Source organism: Pseudophryne corroboree, chromosome 11 (genome assembly GCF_028390025.1).
Source record: "Pseudophryne corroboree isolate aPseCor3 chromosome 11, aPseCor3.hap2, whole genome shotgun sequence".
NCBI classification, from domain to species: domain Eukaryota; kingdom Metazoa; phylum Chordata; class Amphibia; order Anura; family Myobatrachidae; genus Pseudophryne; species Pseudophryne corroboree.
Window position 1 is genome coordinate 81,420,666 of NC_086454.1, and position 24,131 is coordinate 81,444,796.

Below are 24,131 nucleotides of genomic sequence, written 5' to 3' on the forward strand. Positions count from 1 at the left end.
AATCACGGGGGTGGGGACTGAGGTGACCCAGTATAACTAGTGTGTCTGTGTGTGTACATATATATATATATATATATATATATATATATACATATCTACATATATATATATATATATATATATATATACCGTATATACACTATATAATATATATATATTTATCTATACACACACATATATACAGTACACATATATATATATATACACATGTATTGTGTGTGTGTGTGTGTGTGTGTGTGTGCGCGCGCGCGCGTGTGTGTGTGTGTGTTTATATGTATGTATATAAATGTGTATATATGTATGCACATGGATATATATGTATTATAATTAAAATAAAGTTAACTTTTATTAAGCACTTACAAGTGCCACTCATGCAGCAAAAAAACAAACAAAAAAAAAAAATATATATATATATATATATATGTAGACCAGGGTGCGGCACTCCGTCAAAATAACTCAATGCAGTCGGTTTTAGTAGAAAATCAACGTTTCAATGTTAATACATTTTCCTGACGAAAATGTATTAACATTGAAACGTTGATTTTCTACTAAAACCGACTGCATTGAGTTATTTTGACGGAGTGCCGCACCCTGGTCTACAAATGTAAGTGTGAGGATTCAGTTTACACGTGTGATGGCACCCGCAGCAGTTTTGTTATTTTTAATGGAGTGCTGAACACTACCGTTGTTTATATATATATATATATATATATATATATAATCCAGAACAAACGACCGGCACTCTCTCATCAAATTGTTGCAGCTTTGCCGGGTGCCATACAAACACTGGTAGGTGTAATATGCAGAAAAAGTCAAGCTGTCGGCACTCCAGGCGAATAAAGAAAAAGGCTGCGTGTCAGCCTTTTTCTTTATTCGCCTGGAGTGCCGACAGTTTGACTTTGTCTGTATATATATATATATATATATATATATTATTTTTTGGGTGGAGGGGGTTTCTGGGTGCTCAGAAACCCTCCCTGCGTGCGCCACTGTGGTGGCTAGGGCTAAAACAGAGGGGGCGGAGGCTAGGGATAAGACACCCAGGGCCACCTGACAGTTCCGGTAGGCACTGGTACAAGGAGGGAGCGTGGCCAAATGGAGGGGGCATGACCAGACCGCCTCCATAAAAAAAAAATACATTATTCAGTGCACCTGCCACACAGGGGGGTGCTGCTGTCCAGGACTGCGACGTGCGGGATGCGATCACTCGTTCCTGCACCCACACAGGGAGAGGGAGAGAGGACAGGCTATCGCTGCATCTGTCAGTGACCCCAATGCATACCTTTGGGATGCCCGTGGTCGGTGTTCCGGCAGTAGGAATCTGAGTGGTGTCGGGATTCCAGGGGCCGGTCACATGGCTGCCAGTATCCCAAATGCCGGGGTGGTAACCGCATTCCTTCTAAGTTGTTTTCTTATTTATGCCCAATCACCATGATATGGAAAATACATTGTGTCCATCCTTATATTATTATACATGAAATATTACCTTCACACCTTTGTGTACAGGAGCAGAGATAATTGCAGTTACAATGTAACAATTGCAGCAACATGTGGTCTTTTTTGGGATCAGCTGATATATTTGCCTACAGATGTGATACAATATAACAGATTGTTACGTTTCGTCGACAGCAGACTGATGACGGCTGTGATTTTACGTTACAACAACCGACCTCTTTGTTTTCCCATTTCTCATCTATACATTTACCATTATGAATTGTGAAAGATAATTTCCAACTTCGGGCCGATTATACTGAAAGATATGAACGATCTTGTTCATTAATGAACGACATATCGTTCATATCTTTCAGTGTGTATGCACCCACGATGAACGATGCGCAGCCCCGCGCTCGTTCATCTTTGGTGCCGTCTCGTTTAAACATGCAAGCCATATTAGCATGCAGGGTTATGGGGCCAGGTGACGGGGGGAGTGAAGAATACGATACCGGGATCCCGACCACCGAGAATGCAGACAACCGTGCCAGGGCTATTCCCGCTCACCCCGTGGCCGGCATTGTGGCGGCCTGCTACAGTTTTGCTATTTGGCCATGCTAAAACTGTAGTGGGGCATGCTGGGATGTGTAGTTCAACAACAGCTGAAGTGCCAAAGGTTCCCCATTACTATTCTAGACTATGCAACAAGATACACCCACAGACGACATAAAGGGACAACCTATGACCAAAACTTCAAACTAGAGGAAAACACAGATTAAATGAATCCCTGTTATAAAGGAAAACAAAAATCAAATTTCTTAATACATGCAAAGGCATCTAAAGAGCCTTACTATAATTTATTGTATTTTCCCTATATCTTATCTGTTGTAATAGACATTAAGTATAAGATAAAAATATTACTATTATCAGTCACCTCATCTCTAATGATATAACTATACATTATACAAAAAGACACCCCTCCATACTTACTTGTATGCCTCTAAACACTCCATGCGTGTGTATCCGGTACTGACCTCCGCAGCTATATAACATTGGAGCGCTGTGACTGTCATTTTCATAGGTTGCCGCATGACTGCAAAAGAAAGAAAAAAAAGAAACCACTTTCTATATAAGTTAATATTCACATTAAACAGAAAAAAATATGTCATGAACAGATATAATGAGCCACTTTTATCACTGAGTTCTCTCCCCAATAATCTTGAATATCTGGGTTCAAATATTCTGTGATGTCAACTCTTTACTGAAATTTTACCTCATAAATTACTTTATATAACAGATTCTCAAAATGCAGAATCAAATCTAAGGTGTATATTTACTAAAGTGTGAGTTTTCAGAAGTGGAGATGTTGCCTTCAGCAGCCAATTGGATTCTACTTGAGATTTATCTAGCACCTTCTAGAAGATAGTAGCTAAAATGTGATTGGTTGCAATTGGGCAACATCTCCACTTCTAAAACCCACACTTTATTAAACATACACCTAAGAATCTGGTGTTAAAACACTCCCCTTTAAAACTTGAAGCGGCCATTTTGTGTGCCTAACCAAAGTTCAGCCAATCAATTCACTAGGAATATTGAAGCTTTCAGTAAAATCATATATCACTTATTGCACACAGAATATAAATAATCATCAAGCAAGACCCATATAAGTGACTGAATAGTAAAAAGTTGAAGATCATTTTTGGAACAGGCCATATATTACACAGATGCGCAAGGCTTGTGTTTATGGCCACTGATACTACACATACTGAACTGTGCATTTTAACTCTCAGCCAAAGACAGATAAATATTTTGGCTTTATGTCTTGAAGATGAGGCCATGTCTCGGCCTGATTTTCCACAGATTCTGCAACTTTGGCCTAAGAGAAAAAGAAAAAGAAATTTCTTCTTTTCTTGTAGGGCCATAGATCACTCATATAGATTTTCTTCCTTTATCCGTAAAACATGCTTAGGTCAAATATTTTTTGTTGCTAAAAGCCTGTGAACCTTTAGATATGCAGCATGCCATTTATTACAAAGCTGCATCCTTTTGTTATTACTATTGTGTCCCATACATTAGCCATTTCTTACAGAAAAACTCCCATCCTCATCCTTTACATGCAGAGTTCGAAAATTGGTCAAGGTTGATGTGTTTCCGCTCTGCAATCCTCATAAAAATCCTAAATAAATGTACATATACTGACTTGAATTCAGAGCAGATATTGTGCTTGACAGTGTAAGGTAGAGTTACTGAGTGGAGATTTATCAAAGCTTGGATAGAGATAAAGCATACCTCTCAACTGTCCCGATTCCAGAGGGACAGTCCCGCTATTCAGACACTGTCCTGCTGTCCCACTCTTGGGCCGCCGTATCCTGTGGGCTGGGGGGGGGGGAAGGTTGGGAGAGCCTGTGATCACCACTGCTATGCTCTGAGAGAAGCAGCCGGTGATCACTAAATAGGCGGTGAGGAGGTGGCTGCCCAGCTGCTTTGGGGAGCGGTGGGCACAGCCCCAAATTACACTGTGCCCCTCCATTTCAAGACACACCCCATTCTGAGGCCATGCCCATTTATTGGGTTCCGCCAGGGGTAGATTTAGAGGTGAGGCCGCCCCTAGGCACAAGAGTAAAGCACCCCCCCCCCTCTAATTGTATTATTGATTGACTATAAGCCCTCATTTTCTGATAGTCAATATAATAGAAAAATAAAAAAAGACCCTATGAAATTTTTTCTTTTTTATTATGTATCTTTTTTATTATGTATACATATTTACTAAGCGGGACAGTTTGCAGGGGCAGTGTGTGCATGTCCTTCCCGTTTATAACTCCATTCAAGTTGGAGACTGGAACAGTGGAAATAGTTTGCAGTTACTGGTACTTTTTGGGCTGACAGTACCAACACAAGCATCCAAGTGCTGCCCCCAAACAAGTGCCGCCCCTAAGCACGTACCTATTGGGAAATTCACCACTGGGTCCCGCTTTATTTTATGCTAATTGCTGATTGTTTGGTACTTTGTCTCTCTCCACTTTATCTGTGTCCAAGCTTTAATAAATCCCCTAAAACTTCTAAAATGGTAAACTGGAAGTGCAACCCATAGCAACCAATCAAATTTGTGCTATAATTGCTTTCATTTACCAGATAAATGATAGCTTGAATCTGATTGGCTGCTTTGGCAACATATACATTTTTAATTTTAGGAAGTAGTAAATTACCCCTACCCGTGTGAGCCAATAAAAAAAATTGGTAGCTGGCAAATATCAAATATTAAAAACAAGTAGAACCAGGAAGTAGTTGCCTAGTTGGGCGCACAAATATGATTGTCAATTAATTATTAAACCTTAATAAATCTTAGCTTTTATTGCTTAATCCTTCTAAAAAAAAAATCCCGCTTGCCGGGAAATATACAGCAAAACATAGAGGTTAAAATATACAACACATACAGACAAATAGGTGAGGAAAATAAAGATAAAGTGCAAATAGATTTAAAAAGCGGTACCTCCACTTATCACTCCTGCAAGGTGTATGATGAGAGATGCTGTTAATTAGGTTAAATCACTTGATATCCTATCTCTATTATAGATTTGGTATAGGGAAAACAAGTGACACACGTTCCTTATGTACCTGTGTTTGTATTCGTGTTCTAGTTAGAGATCCTCAAGAGAATATGGTGTTCCGATTGTACACTAATGTGATTCAGCTACAGTAGTTACTGTGTTGATGTTCTCAAACTTATAAAGCACAATATGCATTTATTACAATGTAGCAAAGTTTAATCCCGCAGTTGTCCCTGAAAGTATGTCAACTGTTTTATATGAAAGAGCTCTCATTATCAGATCCACAGCAATAGTATGCGGCTCTCGATGATCTGCTTATTATAATATTGGCCTTTGGCTATAGTGATGTAGCGTTATATTGTCACACAATACAGATGGTTATTATGGGTCTCTTTACCTCTTTAAGAGTAATAATATGTCCAGCTACTATTCACGGGCCCGCAAGAATAGTAATAGCACGCGGCTGCCGAAAATTGGCTAACCCTGGTAACCGTTAGTATAGTGATATAATATTATATCGCCGGGTAGTGGGATATCTAGATCTCGCAATATTGATTCAGTATACCCCATATAGTTGCCCTTATGTTTATATGTCCTTAAATAGATAGTTACACAATGCGGTTGTTAGGGGCAACGCATTACAATTTAGATGTTTACATCAATCATTCAGGGTTTGAGCCTTAATAGATTCACACTTATTCCCTAATGTTCACTGGACTGGACACTATTATTGACACTTGTGTCTCATTTGCATAACTTCAGTATTGGAAAATATCCATGCGGGTCAATTTAAACTTTGAAGTATGGGTAACTTCTGCACCCAATGCTATTCATGCGGGTTACTGCATTAAGTGTTGTCCTGAACAATTGTTTCGTTTGTCAGTATAACAAAAATATTACCATTGATAATCAATAGTGCTGCCAGCCGACTAGGGACAGTTATACATCACTACCTTTAGCCCAATATCGGCAGCCGCACATATTATCTCTTTCTACAATCAGTGGAACTGAACATACGAGTGATACAAAGTTAACACATTAACATCCTATGATATATATTTGTCATCAACATTAACTCCTTAACATATGTGATTCTTGCATGATCCACTCGATGTAGTAACCTGCTCGGATAATATTGGGTACAGAAGTAAAACATACTTTAAAGTTTAAATCGACCCGCATTGTTATCCAATACTGAAGCTGTGCAAATAAAGCATAAGTGCCAATAATAGTGTTCGGTTCAGTGAATATTAGGGAATTGAAGGGGAATCTACCAAGGTTCAAACCCTAAATGATTGATGTGAATACTTAAAGCAGAGGTTCTCAAACTCGGTCCTCAGGGGCCAGTGGCAAACGCAGGATTTGCATGGGGGGGTTTCCAGAACTGGGTGGAGCCAATCACGGGGGTGGGGACTGAGGTGACCCAGTATATGCTGGGTCCGTAAAACTAGTGTGTCGGTGTGTGTGTGTGTGTATATATATATATAAAATATATATATATATATATACATATCTACACATATATAGGGTTCACTATGGTATGCCGGCGGACAGGCTCCCGGCGACCAGCATACCGGCGCCGGGAGCCCGACCGCCGGCTTACCGACAGTGTGGCAAGCGCAAATGAGCCCCTTGCAGCCTCGCTGCGCTCGCCACGCTACGGGCACGGTGGCGCACTACACGCTATTTTATTCTCCCTCCAGGAGGGTCGTGGACCCCCACGAGGGAGAACAATTGTAGGTATGCCGGCTGTCGGGATTCCGGCGCCGGTATACTGTGCGCCGGGATCCCGCCAGTCGGCATACTGAAGACCACCCCATATATATACCATGTGTGTATATATATATATATATGTATATATATATACACACACACACACATACATATACACATATACATAGCATATTAAACATGCATATATATATATATATATATATATATATACACATACAGTAAACGTATATATACACATGTATATATATATCATATGTGTGTGTGTGTTTATATGTATGTATGTATATACATGTGTATATATGTATGCACATGGATATATATGTACTATAATTAAAATAAAGTAAACTTTTATTGCACTTACAAGTGCCACCAGGAAGACAGCAGGCTGCAGAGGACGCTAGAAAGCCATTAATAATACTCATGCAGCTAAAAAAAAAAAAAAAAAAAAAAAAAATTTTTTTTTTTTTTTTTTTTTTAGTGGAGGGGGGTTTCTGGGTGCTCGGAAACCCCCCCTGGGTGCGCCACTGGGGGCCCACACAGTGCATGTTTTGCAGGTCTCCTCATAGAATCGCAAGTGAATAATTAGCTCCACCTGTGGACCTTTTAAAATGTGTCAGTGAGTAATTAATACACCTGTGCACCTGCTGGGTTACCTGCAAAACATGCACTGTGTGGGCTCCCGAGGACCGAGTTTGAGAACCTCTGACTTAAAGTGTATTGTGTTGTCTCTAACAACTGCACTGTGTGACTAACACTTAATGCAGTAACCCGCATGAATAACATTGGGTGCAGAAGTTACCCATACTTCAAAGTTTAAATTGACCCGCATGGATATTTTCCAATACTGAAGTTATGCAAATGAGACACAAGTGTCAATAATAGTGTCCAGTCCAGTGAACATTAGGGAATAAGTGTGAATCTATTAAGGCTCAAACCCTGAATGATTGATGTAAACATCTAAATTGTAATGCGTTGCCCCTAACAACCGCATTGTGTAACTATCTATTTAAGGACATATAAACATAAGGGCAACTATATGGGGTATACTGAATCAATATTGCGAGATCTAGATATCCCACTACCCGGCGATATAATATTATATCACTATACTAACGGTTACCAGGGTTAGCCAATTTTCGGCAGCCGCGTGCTATTACTATTCTTGCGGGCCCGTGAATAGTAGCTGGACATATTATTACTCTTAAAGAGGTAAAGAGACCCATAACCATCTGTATTGTGTGACAATATAACGCTACATCACTATAGCCAAAGGCCAATATTATAAGCTGATCATCGAGAGCCGCATACTATTGCTGTGGATCTGATAATGAGAGCTCTTTCATATAAAACAGTTGACATACTTTCGGGGACAACTGCGGGATTAAACTTTGCTACATTGTAATAATTGCATATTGTGCTTTATAAGTTTGAGAACATCAACACAGTAACTACTGTAGCTGAATCACATTAGTGTACAATCGGAACACCATATTCTCTTGAGGATCTCTAACTAGAACACGAATACAAACACAGGTACATAAGGAACGTGTGTCACTTGTTTTCCCTATACCAAATCTATAATAGAGATAGGATATCAAGTGATTTAACCTAATTAACAGCATCTCTCATCATACACCTTGCAGGAGTGATAAGTGGAGATACCGCTTTTTAAATCTATTTGCACTTTATCTTTATTTTCCTCACCTATTTGTCTGTATGTGTTGTATACTTTAACCTCGATGTTTTGCTGTATATTTCCCGGCAAACGGGATTTTTTTAGAAGAATTAAGCAATAAAAGTTTAGTTTTATTAAGGTTTAATAATTAATTGACAATCATATTTGTGCGCCCAACTAGGCAACTACTTCCTGGTTCTACTTGTTTTTGTCTTAAACTCCAGTTGCAATAGGGCTGCACCCCCACTCAATAAGATCTACTAATAGATATGTAATAATAGTGGGGTTCACTAGTAAATGATGGCTGAAGTAGTCTAATTATTCCTTAAGTGTGCAGATATACCTTCTTGTCTTATCCAAATATCAAATATTAAATGGAAACAAATTGGTCACAGATCTGTATTATACTGTAGTTGGAAACAACCAGATTGTAATTTGTGTGGCCAACATACATGCATACATACATACATACATACATACATACATACATAATGAAGACGCCTTCAGCGGGTAAGGATTCAAAGAAATACCATGTAGTAACCCCTGGTACCACAGCATTACAGGGGTTCTAGGCTATCCAATGGTACATCATCTTACCACATTGTGTTCTGGAGTTAGTGAAGGCAGACATAGAACTGGACATAAACATTTTAGAAACTCAAACTGAAATGTGACATGATGCATGAATATTGTATTTATGGCGCGTGCTATAGTCAGCACAAATAGATCGCTAGGACATTCCGGAGATGTTTGTACAGGTTCCCTTGTCAACCAGAGCTGTGACAGGCTCACTGCATTGTGGAGGATTTCCGGGATGCTGAAGGAGATGCTCCACACACACACACACACACACACACTATATAATAATATATATATTTTGGGGGGAGGTCCCATTAAGTTTACAATTTTCAGGCCATTTTCTTTTTTTTCTTTTAATGAGAGGATTATTACATTTCATATACAGGACGAGTGGATCAGGGCCGGTTCTAGCCTTTTTGCGCCCCGGGGCGGGAAATAGGGGCGTGGCTTCATACAGGGGGCGTGGTCAGTTGCGCCCCCTGTACAGTAGAGTAGTGCCTCTGAAATGCTGTGCGGTGCGCGATGACGTCATCACGCACCGCACAGCAAAGGTCCTCTCCACAAAGGGAAACTAGACACGTAGCATCTAGTTCCCTTCGTGGAGAGGACCTTTGCTGTGCAGTGCGCGATGACATCTATGACGCGTCTAGTTCCCTTCACAGTGGGACACAGCGGGCAGCGGGGGGCACAGCAGTAGCGGATCTTGCCATGGTGCGGCGCCCTGGGCAAAAGTCCTGCTTGCCCGTGGCAAGATCCGCTACTGAAGTGGATCATTGTGTAGGATAGGGTCAAGGAGTCCAATGACAGTGGGGTAAATTTACAGAGCGGCGGCTATTGCATGACACTCGACATGTTTAAGCCTGAAATGTCAAATGGCAATGAAGTGTAAAGCAAGGCAGTTTTTGCTTTTATTATCATGTTAAATTTCAGGCTTAAGCATGCTGAGAAGTGGCGGCTTCCTAAAGTCTCTGCTTAGTAAATATACCCGAATGCTTCTCATGAAAAGTATGTTAAGGGAGGGATTGGAACTTTAAATTGTGCCTGAGCTTGGTTATATAAGTTGGCCTATGGGCACAAACATAGACTGAAGTAAATATTTGAATCCGTCAACAGGCAATATACCATCAGCATAGATTATTTCCATTAGCACTGCTCTGCTTTCCATGTATACGGCACTGTACTGTCCAATGTAACAGAGGATATCACAGTCTGGAACTTGGGGACAGATGTATTAACCTGGAGAAGGCATAAGGAAGTGATAAACCAGTGATATGTGCAAGGTGATAAACGCACTAGCCAATCAGATCCTAACTGTTAATTTACATATTGGAGCTGATACCGTTTATCACCTTTCACATATCACTGGTTTATCACTTCCTTATGCCTTCTCCAGGTTAATACATCTGCCCCCTGATTCCTAAAGGAAAGGGTGGGGCCCCCAGCAGTGGGGCCCACTGGGGTTTCCCCTTAATCCCTGTGGGCCAGTCCAACCCTGATAGCAAATCCCTGTCAGCAAAGGCAGCAATAGTACTGTAAGGATTTAAATCAGTATGAATATCTCTCAGAAACATGTAGCGCCTGCATAGTAATTGGGTTTGTGAGTGTAGACATTTTACATCTGCTGACTCTACATTTTATCATCTACTGGAAGAAACTTTATATGTTCTGCGAATAATTATTTTAGCTGGGGAAAAAATGTGTAAAAGCAGTAAGGATAGAAGCTATGCTATTTATGTTACCTCTTCAGAGAACTACCCAAGTTCATCTGATTCCATGTCATACATTCCAGCTGTGAGGTCATTTGGTAGAGATTATCACTGTAACAAAACAACACAAACAACACAAAAAACTTTAACTATTTAAAGCAAAAAAAATAAAAAAATAAAAAATAAATCAACATATGAAAGAGCACAGTTGGCATAGCCGGCTAATTTTTTTCCTGTGCATCAGATCTGAACCTGGAAGCATTTTGTTGCCCTGCTTCCTTCTAGGCCTCTCCCACCTCCTCCCACAGTCAAAGTTGCCACTCCCACTCGCTGAGAGTTGTGAAACAAGGGTGTGAGTTGGTCCCGCTGAAATACTGTAGCTAAGCTTTGTATTGTAGAACAATACATAATTATGGAACTGATTTGGCAATTACATCGCTGATTAGAACACGTTATGGTTTCCGTTTGAAATACGCCTATTAGGGCTTTAATTTGGGGGAAATATATCAAGCCTTGGAGAGAGATAAAGGGGTCTATGTACTAAGCCTTGAAGAGAGATAAAGTGGATGGCGATAAAGTGCCAGCCATACAGCTCCTGTCATTTTTCAAACACAGCCTTTAACATGGCAGTTAGGAGCTGATTGGCTGGTAGTTTATCTCACTCCACTTTATCTCTTTCGAAGGTTTAGTACATATACCCCAAAGTACCAGCCAATGAGCTCCTAAACTGTCACTTTACAGGCTGTGCTAGAAAACTGACAGTTGGAAGCTGAACAACTTCTCCACTTTTGCTCCTCTCCATGATTTGACAAATAAGCTTTCTCTGAGATTTGCTAAATCTCCCCCTTTGTCAATTATTTTTATGAACTGGAGTCAATATTTACAAATCAGTATTTATATATTACAGAATAGGAGTGGTTGTTTATCTGCATTGTGCACAACATTACTACATCTCCTTAAAGTAAAAAAAAAAAAAAAAAAACAGAAACTAATTAAACAAGATTTGGAGACATCTTCCATTTTTGTTTAAACATTTCTCGAATTCCTGTAGAATGTTTCTCCGGTGATAAGCAATGACCTCAGAACTCTGCGTTTACTCAGGTATTGTTTTGAAGAGTTTAAACATATATTCACACCACTTGTTTATTATAATAACTTAGAAATATTCAGAGCCTTATTTTATTAGTCATTTATACTATGTGTCTGTGAGTGGCGAGAGTTACTATGCATGTATAATGATCTCTTAGGTACTGATGTTTTGATAAGCCTGCAGCGTTCCTGCTGGCATAATATCCTGTGGCGTTACTGGTTTCTTTTTCAGGACTTTAATACTTTAAATCAGATGACGGAAGCACAATTGATACCAGGTGGTTTATTGCAAGGAGACACATTTATACACTGATTCCAGTTTATGTCAATATAATTTAACGTCAGTTTACGGTCATAATGCACAGTTATGTGTACAGACACCATGACCATCTCCAAACTGATAAACCCCATATTTGACCAAAGAGTTTTCTCATTCATATTTCTAATCCACGCAAATCGAGTCATCATGCCCCCTTACCCATGATGTTTTATTATAAGGATCAGTGATCTCTTCAGTGACATCAGATCAAGCTGTGCCCACTATGCACTGACTGTAGCTGAGGTAATATACACTCATTATATATAGGGGTCTATGGGGGTTTATTCATAAAGCAGTGAAAAGAATGGAGAAGTGAGCCTGTGGAGAAGTTGCCCATGGTCAACCAATCAGCTGCTCCGTACAATTGTATAGTATGCAAATTATAAATGTTACTTCAACGCAGATTGGTTACCATGTACAACTTTTCCACTGGCTCACTTCTCCACTCTTTTCACTGCTTCATGAATAGACCCCAAATTCTTTGTATTTTTCATATACTTTATACCAGAGGTTCTCAAACTCGGTTCTCGTGGGCCCACACAGTGCATGTTTTGCAGGTCTCCTCACAGAATCGCAAGTGAAATAATTAGCTCCACCTGTGGACCTTTTAAAATGTGTCAGTGAGTAATTAATACACCTGTGCACCTGCTGGGTTACCTGCAAAACATGCACTGTGTGGGCCCACGAGGACCGAGTTTGAGAACCTCTGCTTTATACAGTCAAAACTCTGGCTCAAATGTTAGTATGACAGGAAAGGCTCTGCCTCACCCCACCACACGTCACTGATACTAAGCCTTGGAGAGAGATAAAGTGAATGGAGATAAAGCACTAGCCAATCAGCTCCTAACTGCCATGTTACAGGCTGTGTTTGAAAAATTGCCGTAAGGAGCTGGTTGGTTGGGACTTTATCTCTGTTCAAGGCTTAGAACATAGAGCCCTCAGGGGCAGATCTATTAACCTGGAGAAGGCATAAGGAAGTGATAAACCAGTGATAAATGCAAGGTGATACACGCACCATCCAATCAGCTCCCATATGTAAATTAACAGTAAGGAGCTGATTGGCTGGTGCATTATCACCTTGCACTTAACACTGCTTTATCACTGGTTTATCACTTCCTTATGCCTTCTACGGGTTAATACATCTACCCCTCAGTCCTTAAACTTTCTAAAGAGGACAAGTGGAGAAGTTGCCCATAACATTTATCTAGTACATTCTATAAAATTATTTATTTTTTAAGACAATAATTATTATTATTATTATCCTTTATTTATATGGCACCATAAAGGGACCACAGCACCTTACAAAGTACATAGGGGTCTATTCATGAAACAGTGAATAGAGAAGTGAGCCAGTAGAGAAGCTGCCCATGGCAACCAATCAGCATTGAAGTAACATTTAGAATTAGCATACTATAAAATTATACAGAGCAGCTGATTGGTTGCCATGGGCAACTTCTCCACCGGCTCACTTCTCCACTCTTTTCACTGCTTCATGAATAGACCCCATAAACAGAAATGGTATGATCAAGATGAAAAGACACTTACAGTATAAACTGGTTGTTATGGGCAACTTAACCTCTTTAGGGGTGTATTCAATTATAGTCGGAACTGCCGTCTTGTTGGAAAGACGTCAGTTTCTGACTTTTTTAGGTCGAATCGTGATTCCACCTATTCAATGGGGCTTCCGTTTTACCGACAGGTCGGCAATTCCGACTTGACGGAAAACATGGGGATCGCGGATTAGCCGCGGATCAACGTGTTTTGTCGGATTTGCGGCCAAATCCGACAGCTTTTAGTCCCGTTTTCGACAATGTCAATCCGACTTTAAAAAAGTCAGATTGATATTGCCAAGAACGGACAAAACCTGTTGGTTTTGGCCGCAGATTGAATACTGCTTTGTCGGATCCTTTCCGTCGGAAAGGATCCGGCATGCATTGAATAGACCCCTTTAGAAGGTTTGAGACTTCTTCCCATAGCCTTACACTGGATTTTTTTTTTGGGTGGTGGAGTTACTAATTTGACCAGTGTATGGTCCCATTGTGCCGGATGACACTCCAATCCAGTTGGGTTGGATTAGAACTGCCAAAGTGAGAAGTTAACTTTGCCAGCGATCTTCATCAAACCTGTGTGAGCTCATTGGCTGATCCTCAAGCAGAGGGAAGTCTGATGCATGGACAGCTGTTTGTCCAGCATTGTGAAAGCCAGTGTGTGGTTACTATGAGTTACATAACATATCTGCTGTTTGGATGGTGTTATTAAACCCTCTAGGTAACTGTGTTCTACAATAGGAGCGGCAGCTGATTTTGTCCGCCAGCAGCTAGCTAGTCTAACGTGGAAATAAACCTGTCTGATTCAGGCCAGCAAAGAATAGCAGCATCATTCATAGCGGTGTCTGGCCTGGCATTAAGCTTGCACAATATCCTTCATATCAATTCCGAACAGAGTAGCTCTCCTGCAGTTTGCCCCCGTCATCCCGTGCTGGTCTGTACCACTACTTTTAGCAATTCCACAAATTCTTCCTGTAACGATGGTGTAATTAATACCTTCAGGACCATTTTTTTTATTAGAAATACCATCTCAGGGTTCTTGCAGCAGGAGTCTCTTGAATTGCGTTGACACATCATTTTATCATTTTAAATGTTTTCTTCATTTTGTTCTGCTGAGTCGTTTTCAACAAGTAATCTAATGTTACCCCGTTTGTCATTAATCTAAATGCATTGCATATCACTGCGTTTCCCTGGAAGGCTGTTAGCTATGTTACTAAACAGTACAGCCGAAACAGCGCCGACGCACACACACAGATCCGTCTCTGGTTAATTCATTTCATTAACCTTTCCAATTCCAGAGGGACTGTCGTAATGTTTTATTTTGTGGTCAGTGCTTTTTAACTATAGAGGTGGGTTATTGTACTCAGTGTTACAGAAACAAAGCGCCAACGTTTTTGTTTATCACATTGTAATATTGTCTATTTTATTGGTGGGTAATTGAATCAATTGTTAAATAAGTACAATTTAATATCATTTAACTGCACTTTACAGATGCTGACTTTCTGCACAGAAACAATAAAACCCACCCAAATCTAACTCTCTCTGCACATGTTATTTCTGCCCCACCTGCAATCAACCTTGAATTAGATCCTTGTGCATGATTTCAAGTTGCCCCATATGCAGCCGCATGTCCGACTATCAGCCCATATTCTAAGCGGTATGCATCTCTGCAACAGTACCCCTGCCCCCAGCCAGCCAGCAGCGAGAGTAGCCATCTTCTCTAGCAGAGGCACTTGCATCAACCCTACGCTTGGTGCAGAAGACGCAACTGAAAATGGCAAGGTTTAAGTCCTGCCACCCAGTACGTTGATACCCATAGGGTGCATTTAATGTGATTTTTCCTTGCAGCCTAAGGAGCTGCAAAGAAAGATCTACATTAAATGCACCCTCTGGGGCTTACTACTCTAGGTAACCCATAGAGTCTGAGCACTTAACCCAGAAATATATGGGTTAACACTTGTCAACCGCGGGTTTAACAGACGGGGAATCTGCATGCTAATTGAATGGATCTGGGCATTAAACCCGGAGCTTTAGCTGCACAGTAAACACAGCCGCTAATTGAATCTACCCCTTAATACGCTTAACTCAGAATTGGTCGCAACTCTAGACTCTTCTCTTGCATGCGAATACCCCATTGCCACCCTGTTGCCACCCTATAACACTTATTGAGCTGTCAGTAAGAAGCAACTGAGATGAGTCTGACTCAAAATCTCTAACAGAGGCTCTGAGTTGTGTGCACATGCTCAGTTTGCTAAAAATTGCAAGATACAACGTATTCTGAATTGCTTGCAACTCAGAATAAGGGCATTTGCACTTCTCCTCTAAGAAATCCTGGATGAGTGCTCCCAGGGGCAATTTGCCGCAAGTGGTGGGGCCAGCATGACATGATTCACAGCGAAACACGGCATCACCATTTAAATGTAGCAGTGGAAAGGGCTCGGGAGGGTTGTCTAATTCGGGACATTGCGGGAGAGCAGTAGGCAAGTAGGCGGCACTTATATTATTCTATGTACCTTGGATGTGCACAGAGCACCCATTGACAGTACTGTTTAATGTCACATCTGAGCCTGTGTTACAGTCAAAGCTGTTTTGCATCACTGTGCAAGGAAGGAAACACCTTCAAGTTTGGGTCACACACCTTGTAGCCCATCCAAATATCAAGTAGACCTAATAGGACCTTATTGAAATAATTGCTATGTGGAAATACATTGCAGAGCGAATAGATGAGAACACAGGGATCACAATCTGTATAATGAGCAGTTTATCAAGACTAGACCACGTACACTGCAAGCTGTATTTTAATAAAGCTCTATCGTGAGAAAAAAATGTTCTTGTGCAATGATGATCAATTTATAATAGGGATCATGATCCCTATGTTAGCATCAGTTTAAGCTGTTTTCACCATGACTTATCACCAGAGTATGTTGGGAATTGTCCCATACTTTCAATCATTATTAATTCATTCATTCCTTACAGAACCCACAGCGTTCCACTTCTAGTCCACCACTTCACCTTTCTGGATAGAGGCTACAGGCTAGGGAGGACAATCCCGGCTCTTTTTTTCAATATCGGGATTGAAAAATGGTCAATCCCTGGATACTCGGGATTGGGTTGAAGATTTTAAAATTAAAACCTTCAGGGATTTCCTCCCTCCCCCGGACTCACCCAGCCCAGCCCACACATCCTAGACAGGAGGGTGGGAAGGTTCACCCACTGGCTGCAGACTGCGATGTGCGGTCCAGGCGGAGCACGTCAGACAGTGCAGCGTGACCTCTGTCATGTCACACTGCGCATTATGCACAGCCGGGGTCAGGGGAGCCAGGAGGAGGGAGCCGGGCAGTGTCTGAGCCTGCTGAAGAAGTTCAATGCTGCTCGGCACTGAAAAAAACAGTGGACTGGCTAATCCCCAAATCCCCGGGATTGGAATCCCTGACAATTTTTGGCCTAAATCCCGGGATTCCACCGATCCTGATCCGGGGATTGGCCACCATACTACAGGCCAAAGCTGAGAGCTGCCACATTTAGGGGTAAATTTACTAAAGCTTCTAAAAGTGAAATGGTGGTATTGCCCATAGCAACCGATCCAATTCGCTATAATTTTCTAGGATACAACAGAGAAATGATAGCAAGAATCTAATTGATTGCTTTGGGCAACGCCATCACTTTCAATTTTTAGAAGCTTTAGTAAATCTACCACTTAGCCTTGCTTATAATTAAAAGTATACAATAGGTGTATTTGATGCAATAACGTAACGGGATCAGAAGCAGAACATGATATAAAATAAGGTAAGAAAAGAAGCCGTCGTATATCTAGAGAATCCACCTGGACCCAAAGTAGTCTGACACTGCCCCTTCCCTTTGTATCGGACTATCAGGGCGATAACAGTATTTATAAGGCTTTCATGTGGAGGGCCGGTGGAGGGCCGGTGAGGTTCTACTAGCCGCAGCTATGTGTGGCATTTGCTGAAACAAAACATCTCCTGTTTGTATGTATCACATTCTCAAACACTTCTACAGAAACAAGCTATACAATATAATACATGAGTATTATTCTGAAATAAACATTGGCAGAAAATAACAAATAAAACAAATATCTTTTTTTATTTTTACAGAGTGATTTATTTATTTTTTTGGCAGCCTGGAACTCAGTTCCTCTTCCAATTAAACAAATAATGAAACCTGCAGATAATAGATTTGTAGTTCCAGAGAATTCGAAATTGTTCTTACTCATTAATGATGTTGATTAGAACATTTCAATGAACATCTTGCTCCTAAGGTGAACTTTTGGCCTGTTGGAGAAAGAATGTCTAAAGCTACAACCCTACGATTGTTGAACACCTTGGATAATAGGTACAATAGGCTACAATCATCCTATGGACTGCGATCTTTATGACCAGTGATCTATTGTCTTTAGTTGTTGTTTTTAACTTTTATTTGAAAACTCTTACATCACAGGATGAGCATTTTGGCTTTTGTCACACATTAATCAGTAATTGGAGAGGCAGCAGTGGATTAACCATGACCTGTTTAAGGTATACTGCCACAGTAGGCTAATACACCTACTCTTTCTGGTTGTATCAAAACTCCGTCAACACTTGATAACTTAATGTGATCAGATGATTTTGCAACAATACCCTAGGTAGTGGGCATGTTTAGCCAGCTCCATAATCTTTACTGTCTGTTTTAAACGGTATCCGGACTCTAGGTCGACACCAAAGAGGTCGACACCCATTAGGTCGGCACTCATTGGTCGACAGTGGCTATGTTGACACTAGAAATAGGTCGACACAGCCATTAGGTCGACCTGAGCAAGGTCGACATGAGTTTTTCACAATTTTTGGGGGACTTTTCATACTTTACGATCCACGTGGACTACGATTGGGAACGGTAACCTTCCCAATGGCATGGCGAGCAAAGCACTATTTGGGGTTCCCGGTCACATGGCGGTGCACTATTTGGGGCTCCCAGTCACATGACAGAGAAAATTACACCAAAAAAGCATTAAAAACTCATGTTGACCTTTTTTCATGTCGACCTTGTTCATGTTGACCTACCCACTGTCGACCAATGGGTGTTGACCTAATGGGTGTCGACCTAATGGGTGTTGACCTTGAGTCTCATACCTGTTTTACACACACTTACAGTTTTCCAGTTCAGAAAAAAAAGTTGTTTACTTCCATAATTTATTATAATCATTATTATAATATCATTAGAAGTAGTAGTATTATTATTATTATTATCATCATCATTTATTTATAGTGCCACCATTTGACACATCTCTGTATAAAGTGGTCATTCATCATTCAGACCCTACCTATTGGAGTTACAGTCTAATGTCTTCAATGTACAAGTGCACACATACACAGAATCCAATTCATTTTGTCAGAATCCAGAGTAACTACCAGGATGTTTTGGAGTGTGGGAGGAAACCTGGGCACCCAGAGGAGAGCCACATAAACATGGGGAGAACATGTACACTCTGCACCAGGGGGGTAACTAGAACTTTATGGGCGCCATAGCAACTCAGTGAAGGGGCTGCTGTACCAGTGCTTCTTGAGATACACCTCTCTGCAGCAGTTGTTCATTATATGCCCCATAATAGTGCCCTAGTTCATCTTCTGAACCGTAGTAGTGCCCCAGTTGATATTATGCCCATAGTAGCGCCCTGGTTAATATTATGCCCCATAGTAGTGCCCTGGTTAATATTATGCCCCATAATAGTGACCTAATTAATATTATGCCCCATAGTAGTGACCTAGTTAATATTATGCCCCATAGTAGTGCCCCCCTAATTTTTTTAATAAACCATCGGAGTTCATATGACACACAGTGTCGCCAGTTCATATTATGCCATGTTACAATGCCCCAGTTAATATTATGCCACACTATAGTGCCTCCTCTTCATATCGTACTAAATTAAAGTACCCCATTTCTTATTATGTAACATTATAGTGCCCTCCTCATTACAATAAGCAGATCAGATTAAGACACATTACAGAGCCCTCCAGTTTATATTGTGCCACATTACAGTGCCCTCTTAACATTACAGCAGCAACGACACACTCCTCTCACTGTAAATGTAATGTCAGACAATACAGGATGGGCAATGGATTTGAACCATTTGCTTAGCAGGCAAATCGAGGGAATTGGTATGCAACTTTATAACCTGGGTCTAGGCCCCCTAAGTCTCTGGGCCCCATAGCAATGACACCTCTTGTACGCACTATAGTTATGCTCATGCTCCACAGAGATAAGGCCCTGGTCGTGAATTCAATTTATGACTTCAGTGCTGTGAGGCAGTAATACTAACCAAAATGCCACTGTGCTACAACAATGGATAGTTATATTTATGGATACAATGGATAGTGATATAATAACATTTTAGTTTGCAAATATAATTAGAATTCAGGCTATTTCTTCACACATATATGGTAGCCCAAAAGAGAGAATGTGGCAGCACTTCGAGTGTTAACGGTTTGGAATGTGCTGAGCGTTTGACAAGGGAAAACCTCCAGGATTACAGAGGTGACGACAGCTTTACTATACTACTTGATATTAAATAGGAAATCTAGCCTACCCATTGTTAGACTAAACAATTATCAGGAATGATCTTGGATGAGCATAGACGAAAATAAATGACGTGCTTTGTATTGCTGGAACTGAATGATGCGTCCGAACACAACACTTATAAGTATGCCCTGAAGGGGTGACTGCTATAGAGACCTGTAAAAATCATTAGCGTCTAAAGCGAAAATCGGTGAATTTTTTTTTTTTTTTTACTTTTATACATGTAATAGTGTTCATATATCCAAACTTATTTACTGTAGCTGATGGGCGGGTTACCACGGTCTGACCTCACACAAACAAATCACAATTGGCGCACAGCGAGCGATATATGTGTATGTGGCTGTGCGCAGAAATGACGTAGAGACGTGCGCAGTGTTCTCATTAATATGTCACATATTTCCTCTCTGATGCATGAGGTATTTTTGTTGTGCCAGACTGTTACTATTGTGTTTACTTTTCCCAAACCTGTCTGTGTGGTTGTGTGTACTCATCCTGGCTGCACCATAAAGGGAAAATATTCTGTGTAGTTGATAATTATTAGTGATGAGCGGGTTCGGATCCTCGGGATCCGAACCCGCCTGAACTTCACCGTTTTTGCACGGGTCCGAGCAACTCAGATCCTCCCGCCTTGCTCGGTTAACCCGAGCGCGCCCGAACGTCATCATCCCGCGGTCGGATTCTCGCGAGATTCGTATTTTATATAAGGAGCCGTGCGTCGCCGCCATTTTTCACTCGTACATTGGAGATGATCGTGAGAGGACGTGGCTGGCGTCCTCTCAGTTTCTATGTTCAGTGGGCTACAAATATCTGTGCTCAGTGTGCTGCAAATATCTGTGCTCAGTGTGCTGCAAGTGCAAATATCTACGTTCTCTGCCTGAAAAACGCTCCATATCCGTGCTCAGTGTGCTGCAAATATCTGTGCTCAGTGTGCTAATTGCTTTATTGTGGGGACTGGGGACCAGCAGTATTAAATAGTAGGAGGACATTGCAGAGTTTTGCTGACTAGTGACCACCAGTAATATACGTTCTCTGCCTGAAAAACGCTCCATATCTGTGCTCAGTGGCCCTCATTCCGAGTTGTTCGCTCGTTAATTTTCTTCGCATCGCAGCGATTTTCCGCTAACTGCGCATGCGCAATGTTCGCACTGCGGCTGCGCCAAGTAAATTTGCTAAGAAGTTTGGTATTTTACTCACGGCATTACGAGGTTTTTTCTTCGTTCTGGTGATCGTAGTGTGATTGACAGGAAGTGGGTGTTTCTGGGCGGAAACTGGCTGTTTTATGGGTGTGCGTGAAAAAACGCTGCCGTTTCTGGAAAAAACGCGGGATTGGCTGGAGAAACGGGGGAGTGTCTGGGCGAACGCTGGGTGTGTTTGTGACGTCAAACCAGGAACGACAAGCACTGAACTGATCGCACTGGAAGAGTAAGTCTCGAGCTACTCAGAAACTGCACAGAAAAATCTTTTCGCAATATTGTGATTCTTTCGTTCGCAATTCTGCTAAGCTAAGATTCACTCCCAGAGGGCGGCGGCTTAGCGTGTGCACTGCTGCGAAAAGAGGCTAGCGAGCGAACAACTCGGAATGAGGGCCAGTGTACTGCAAATATCTGTGCTCAGTGTGCTAATTGCTTTATTGTGGGGACTGGGGACCAGCAGTATTATATAGTAGGAGGACAGTGCAGAGTTTTGCTGACCAGTGACCACCAGTATTATACGTTCTCTGCCTGAAAAACGCTCCATATCTGTGCTGCATTGTAGTATATAGTAGGAGGACAGTGCAGAATATTGCTGACCACCAGTATAACTATATATATAGCAGTATGGTACAGTAGTCCACTGCTCTACCTACCTCTGTGTCGTCAAGTATACTATCCATCCATACCTGTGGTGCATTTCAGTTTTGCACAGTTTGCTGACCACCAGTATATAATATATAGCAGTACGGTACAGAAGGCCACTGCTCTACCTACCTCTGTGTCGTCAAGTATACTATCCATCCATACCTGTGGTGCATTTTAGTTTTGCACAGTTTGCTGACCACCAGTATATAATATATAGCAGTACGGTACAGTAGGCCACTGCTCTACCTACCTCTGTGTCGTCAAGTACACTATCCATCCATACCTGTGGTGCATTTCAGTTTTGCAGTTTGTTGACCACCAGTATATAATATATAGCAGTACGGTACAGTAGGCCACTGCTCTACCTACCTCTGTGTCATCAAGTAAACTATCCATCCATACCTGTGGTGCATTTCAGTTTTGCACAGTTTGCTGACCACCAGTATATAATATATAGCAGTACGGTACAGTAGGCCACTGCTCTACCTACCTCTGTGTCGTCAAGTATACTATCCATCCATACCTGTGGTGCATTTCACTTTTGCACAGTTTGCTGACCACCAGTATATAATGTATAGCAGTACGGTACAGTAGGCCACTGCTCTACCTACCTCTGTGTCATCAAGTATACTATCCATCCATACCTGTGGTGCATTTCAGTTTTGCACAGTTTGCTGACCACCAGTATATAATGTATAGCAGTACGGTACAGTAGGCCACTGCTCTACCTACCTCTGTGTCGTCAAGTACACTATCCATCCATACCTGTGGTGCATTTCAGTTTTGCACAGTTTGCTGACCACCAGTATATAATATATAGCAGTACGGTACAGAAGGCCACTGCTCTACCTACCTCTGTGTCGTCAAGTATACTATCCATCCATACCTGTGGTGCATTTCAGTTTTGCACAGTTTGCTGACCACCAGTATATAATATATAGCAGTACGGTACAGTAGGCCACTGCTCTACCTACCTCTGTGTCGTCAAGTATACTATCCATCCATACCTGTGGTGCATTTCAGTTTTGCACAGTTTGCTGACCACCAGTATATAATATATAGCAGTACGGTACAGAAGGCCACTGCTCTACCTACCTCTGTGTCGTCAAGTATACTATCCATCCATACCTGTGGTGCATTTCAGTTTTGCACAGCTTGCTGACCACCAGTATATAATATATAGCAGTACGGTACAGTAGGTCACTGCTCTACCTACCTCTGTGTCGTCAAGTATACTATCCATCTATACCTGTTTTGCATTTCAGTTTTGCACAGTTTGCTGACCACCAGTATATAATATATAGCAGTACGGTACAGTAGGCCACTGCTCTACCTACCTCTGTGTCGTCAAGTATACTATCCATCCATACCTGTGGTGCATTTCAGTTGTGCGCAGTATATATAGTAGTAGGCCATTGCTATTGATATATTTCTGGCATATAATTCCACACATTAAAAAATGGAGAACAAAAATGTGGAGGTTAAAATAGGGAAAGATCAAGATCCACTTCCACCTCGTGCTGAAGCTGCTGCCACTAGTCATGGCCGAGACGATGAAATGCCATCAACGTCATCTGCCAAGGCCGATGCCCAATGTCATAGTAGAGAGCATGTAAAATCCAAAAAAATAAAGCTCAGTAAAATTACCCAAAAATCTAAATCAAAATCGTCTGAGGAGAAGCGTAAACTTGCCAATGTGCCATTTACGACACGGAGTGGCAAGGAACGGCTGAGGGCCTGGCCTATGTTCATGGCTAGTGGTTCAGCTTCACATGAGGATGGAAGCACTCATCCTCCTGCTAGAAAACTTAAACGAGTTAAGATGGCAAAAGCACAGCAAAGAACTGTGCGTTCTACTAAATCACAAATCCCCAAGGAGAGTCCAATTGTGTCGGTTGCGATGCCTGACCTTCCCAACACTGGACGGGAAGAGGTTGCGCCTTCCACCATTTGCACGCCCCCTGCAAGTGCTGGAAGGAGCAACCGCAGTCCAGTTCCTGATAGTCAAATTAAAGATGTCACTGTTGAAGTACACCAGGATGAGGATATGGGTGTTGCTGGCGCTGGGGAGGAAATTGACAAGGAGGATTCTGATGGT

The 24,131-nt window shown here is 41.5% G+C and overlaps 1 protein-coding gene across 4 annotated transcripts in view; it reads right to left on the reverse strand.

Moving 5' to 3' along the window:
• Positions 1-24,131, reverse strand: part of WT1 (WT1 transcription factor) — a 69,259-nt gene that overhangs the window by 13,163 nt on the left and 31,965 nt on the right. For 3 of the 4 annotated variants that reach the window (XM_063944465.1, XM_063944464.1, XM_063944467.1), the window contains exons 4-5: positions 10,707-10,784; positions 2,422-2,524 (exon numbers count right to left, since the gene is read on the reverse strand). In XM_063944465.1, the coding sequence (XP_063800535.1) occupies positions 2,422-2,524; positions 10,707-10,784 (181 nt within the window). The remainder of the gene's footprint in view (positions 1-2,421; positions 2,525-10,706; positions 10,785-24,131) is intronic. The other variant, XM_063944466.1, reaches the window with a different exon arrangement.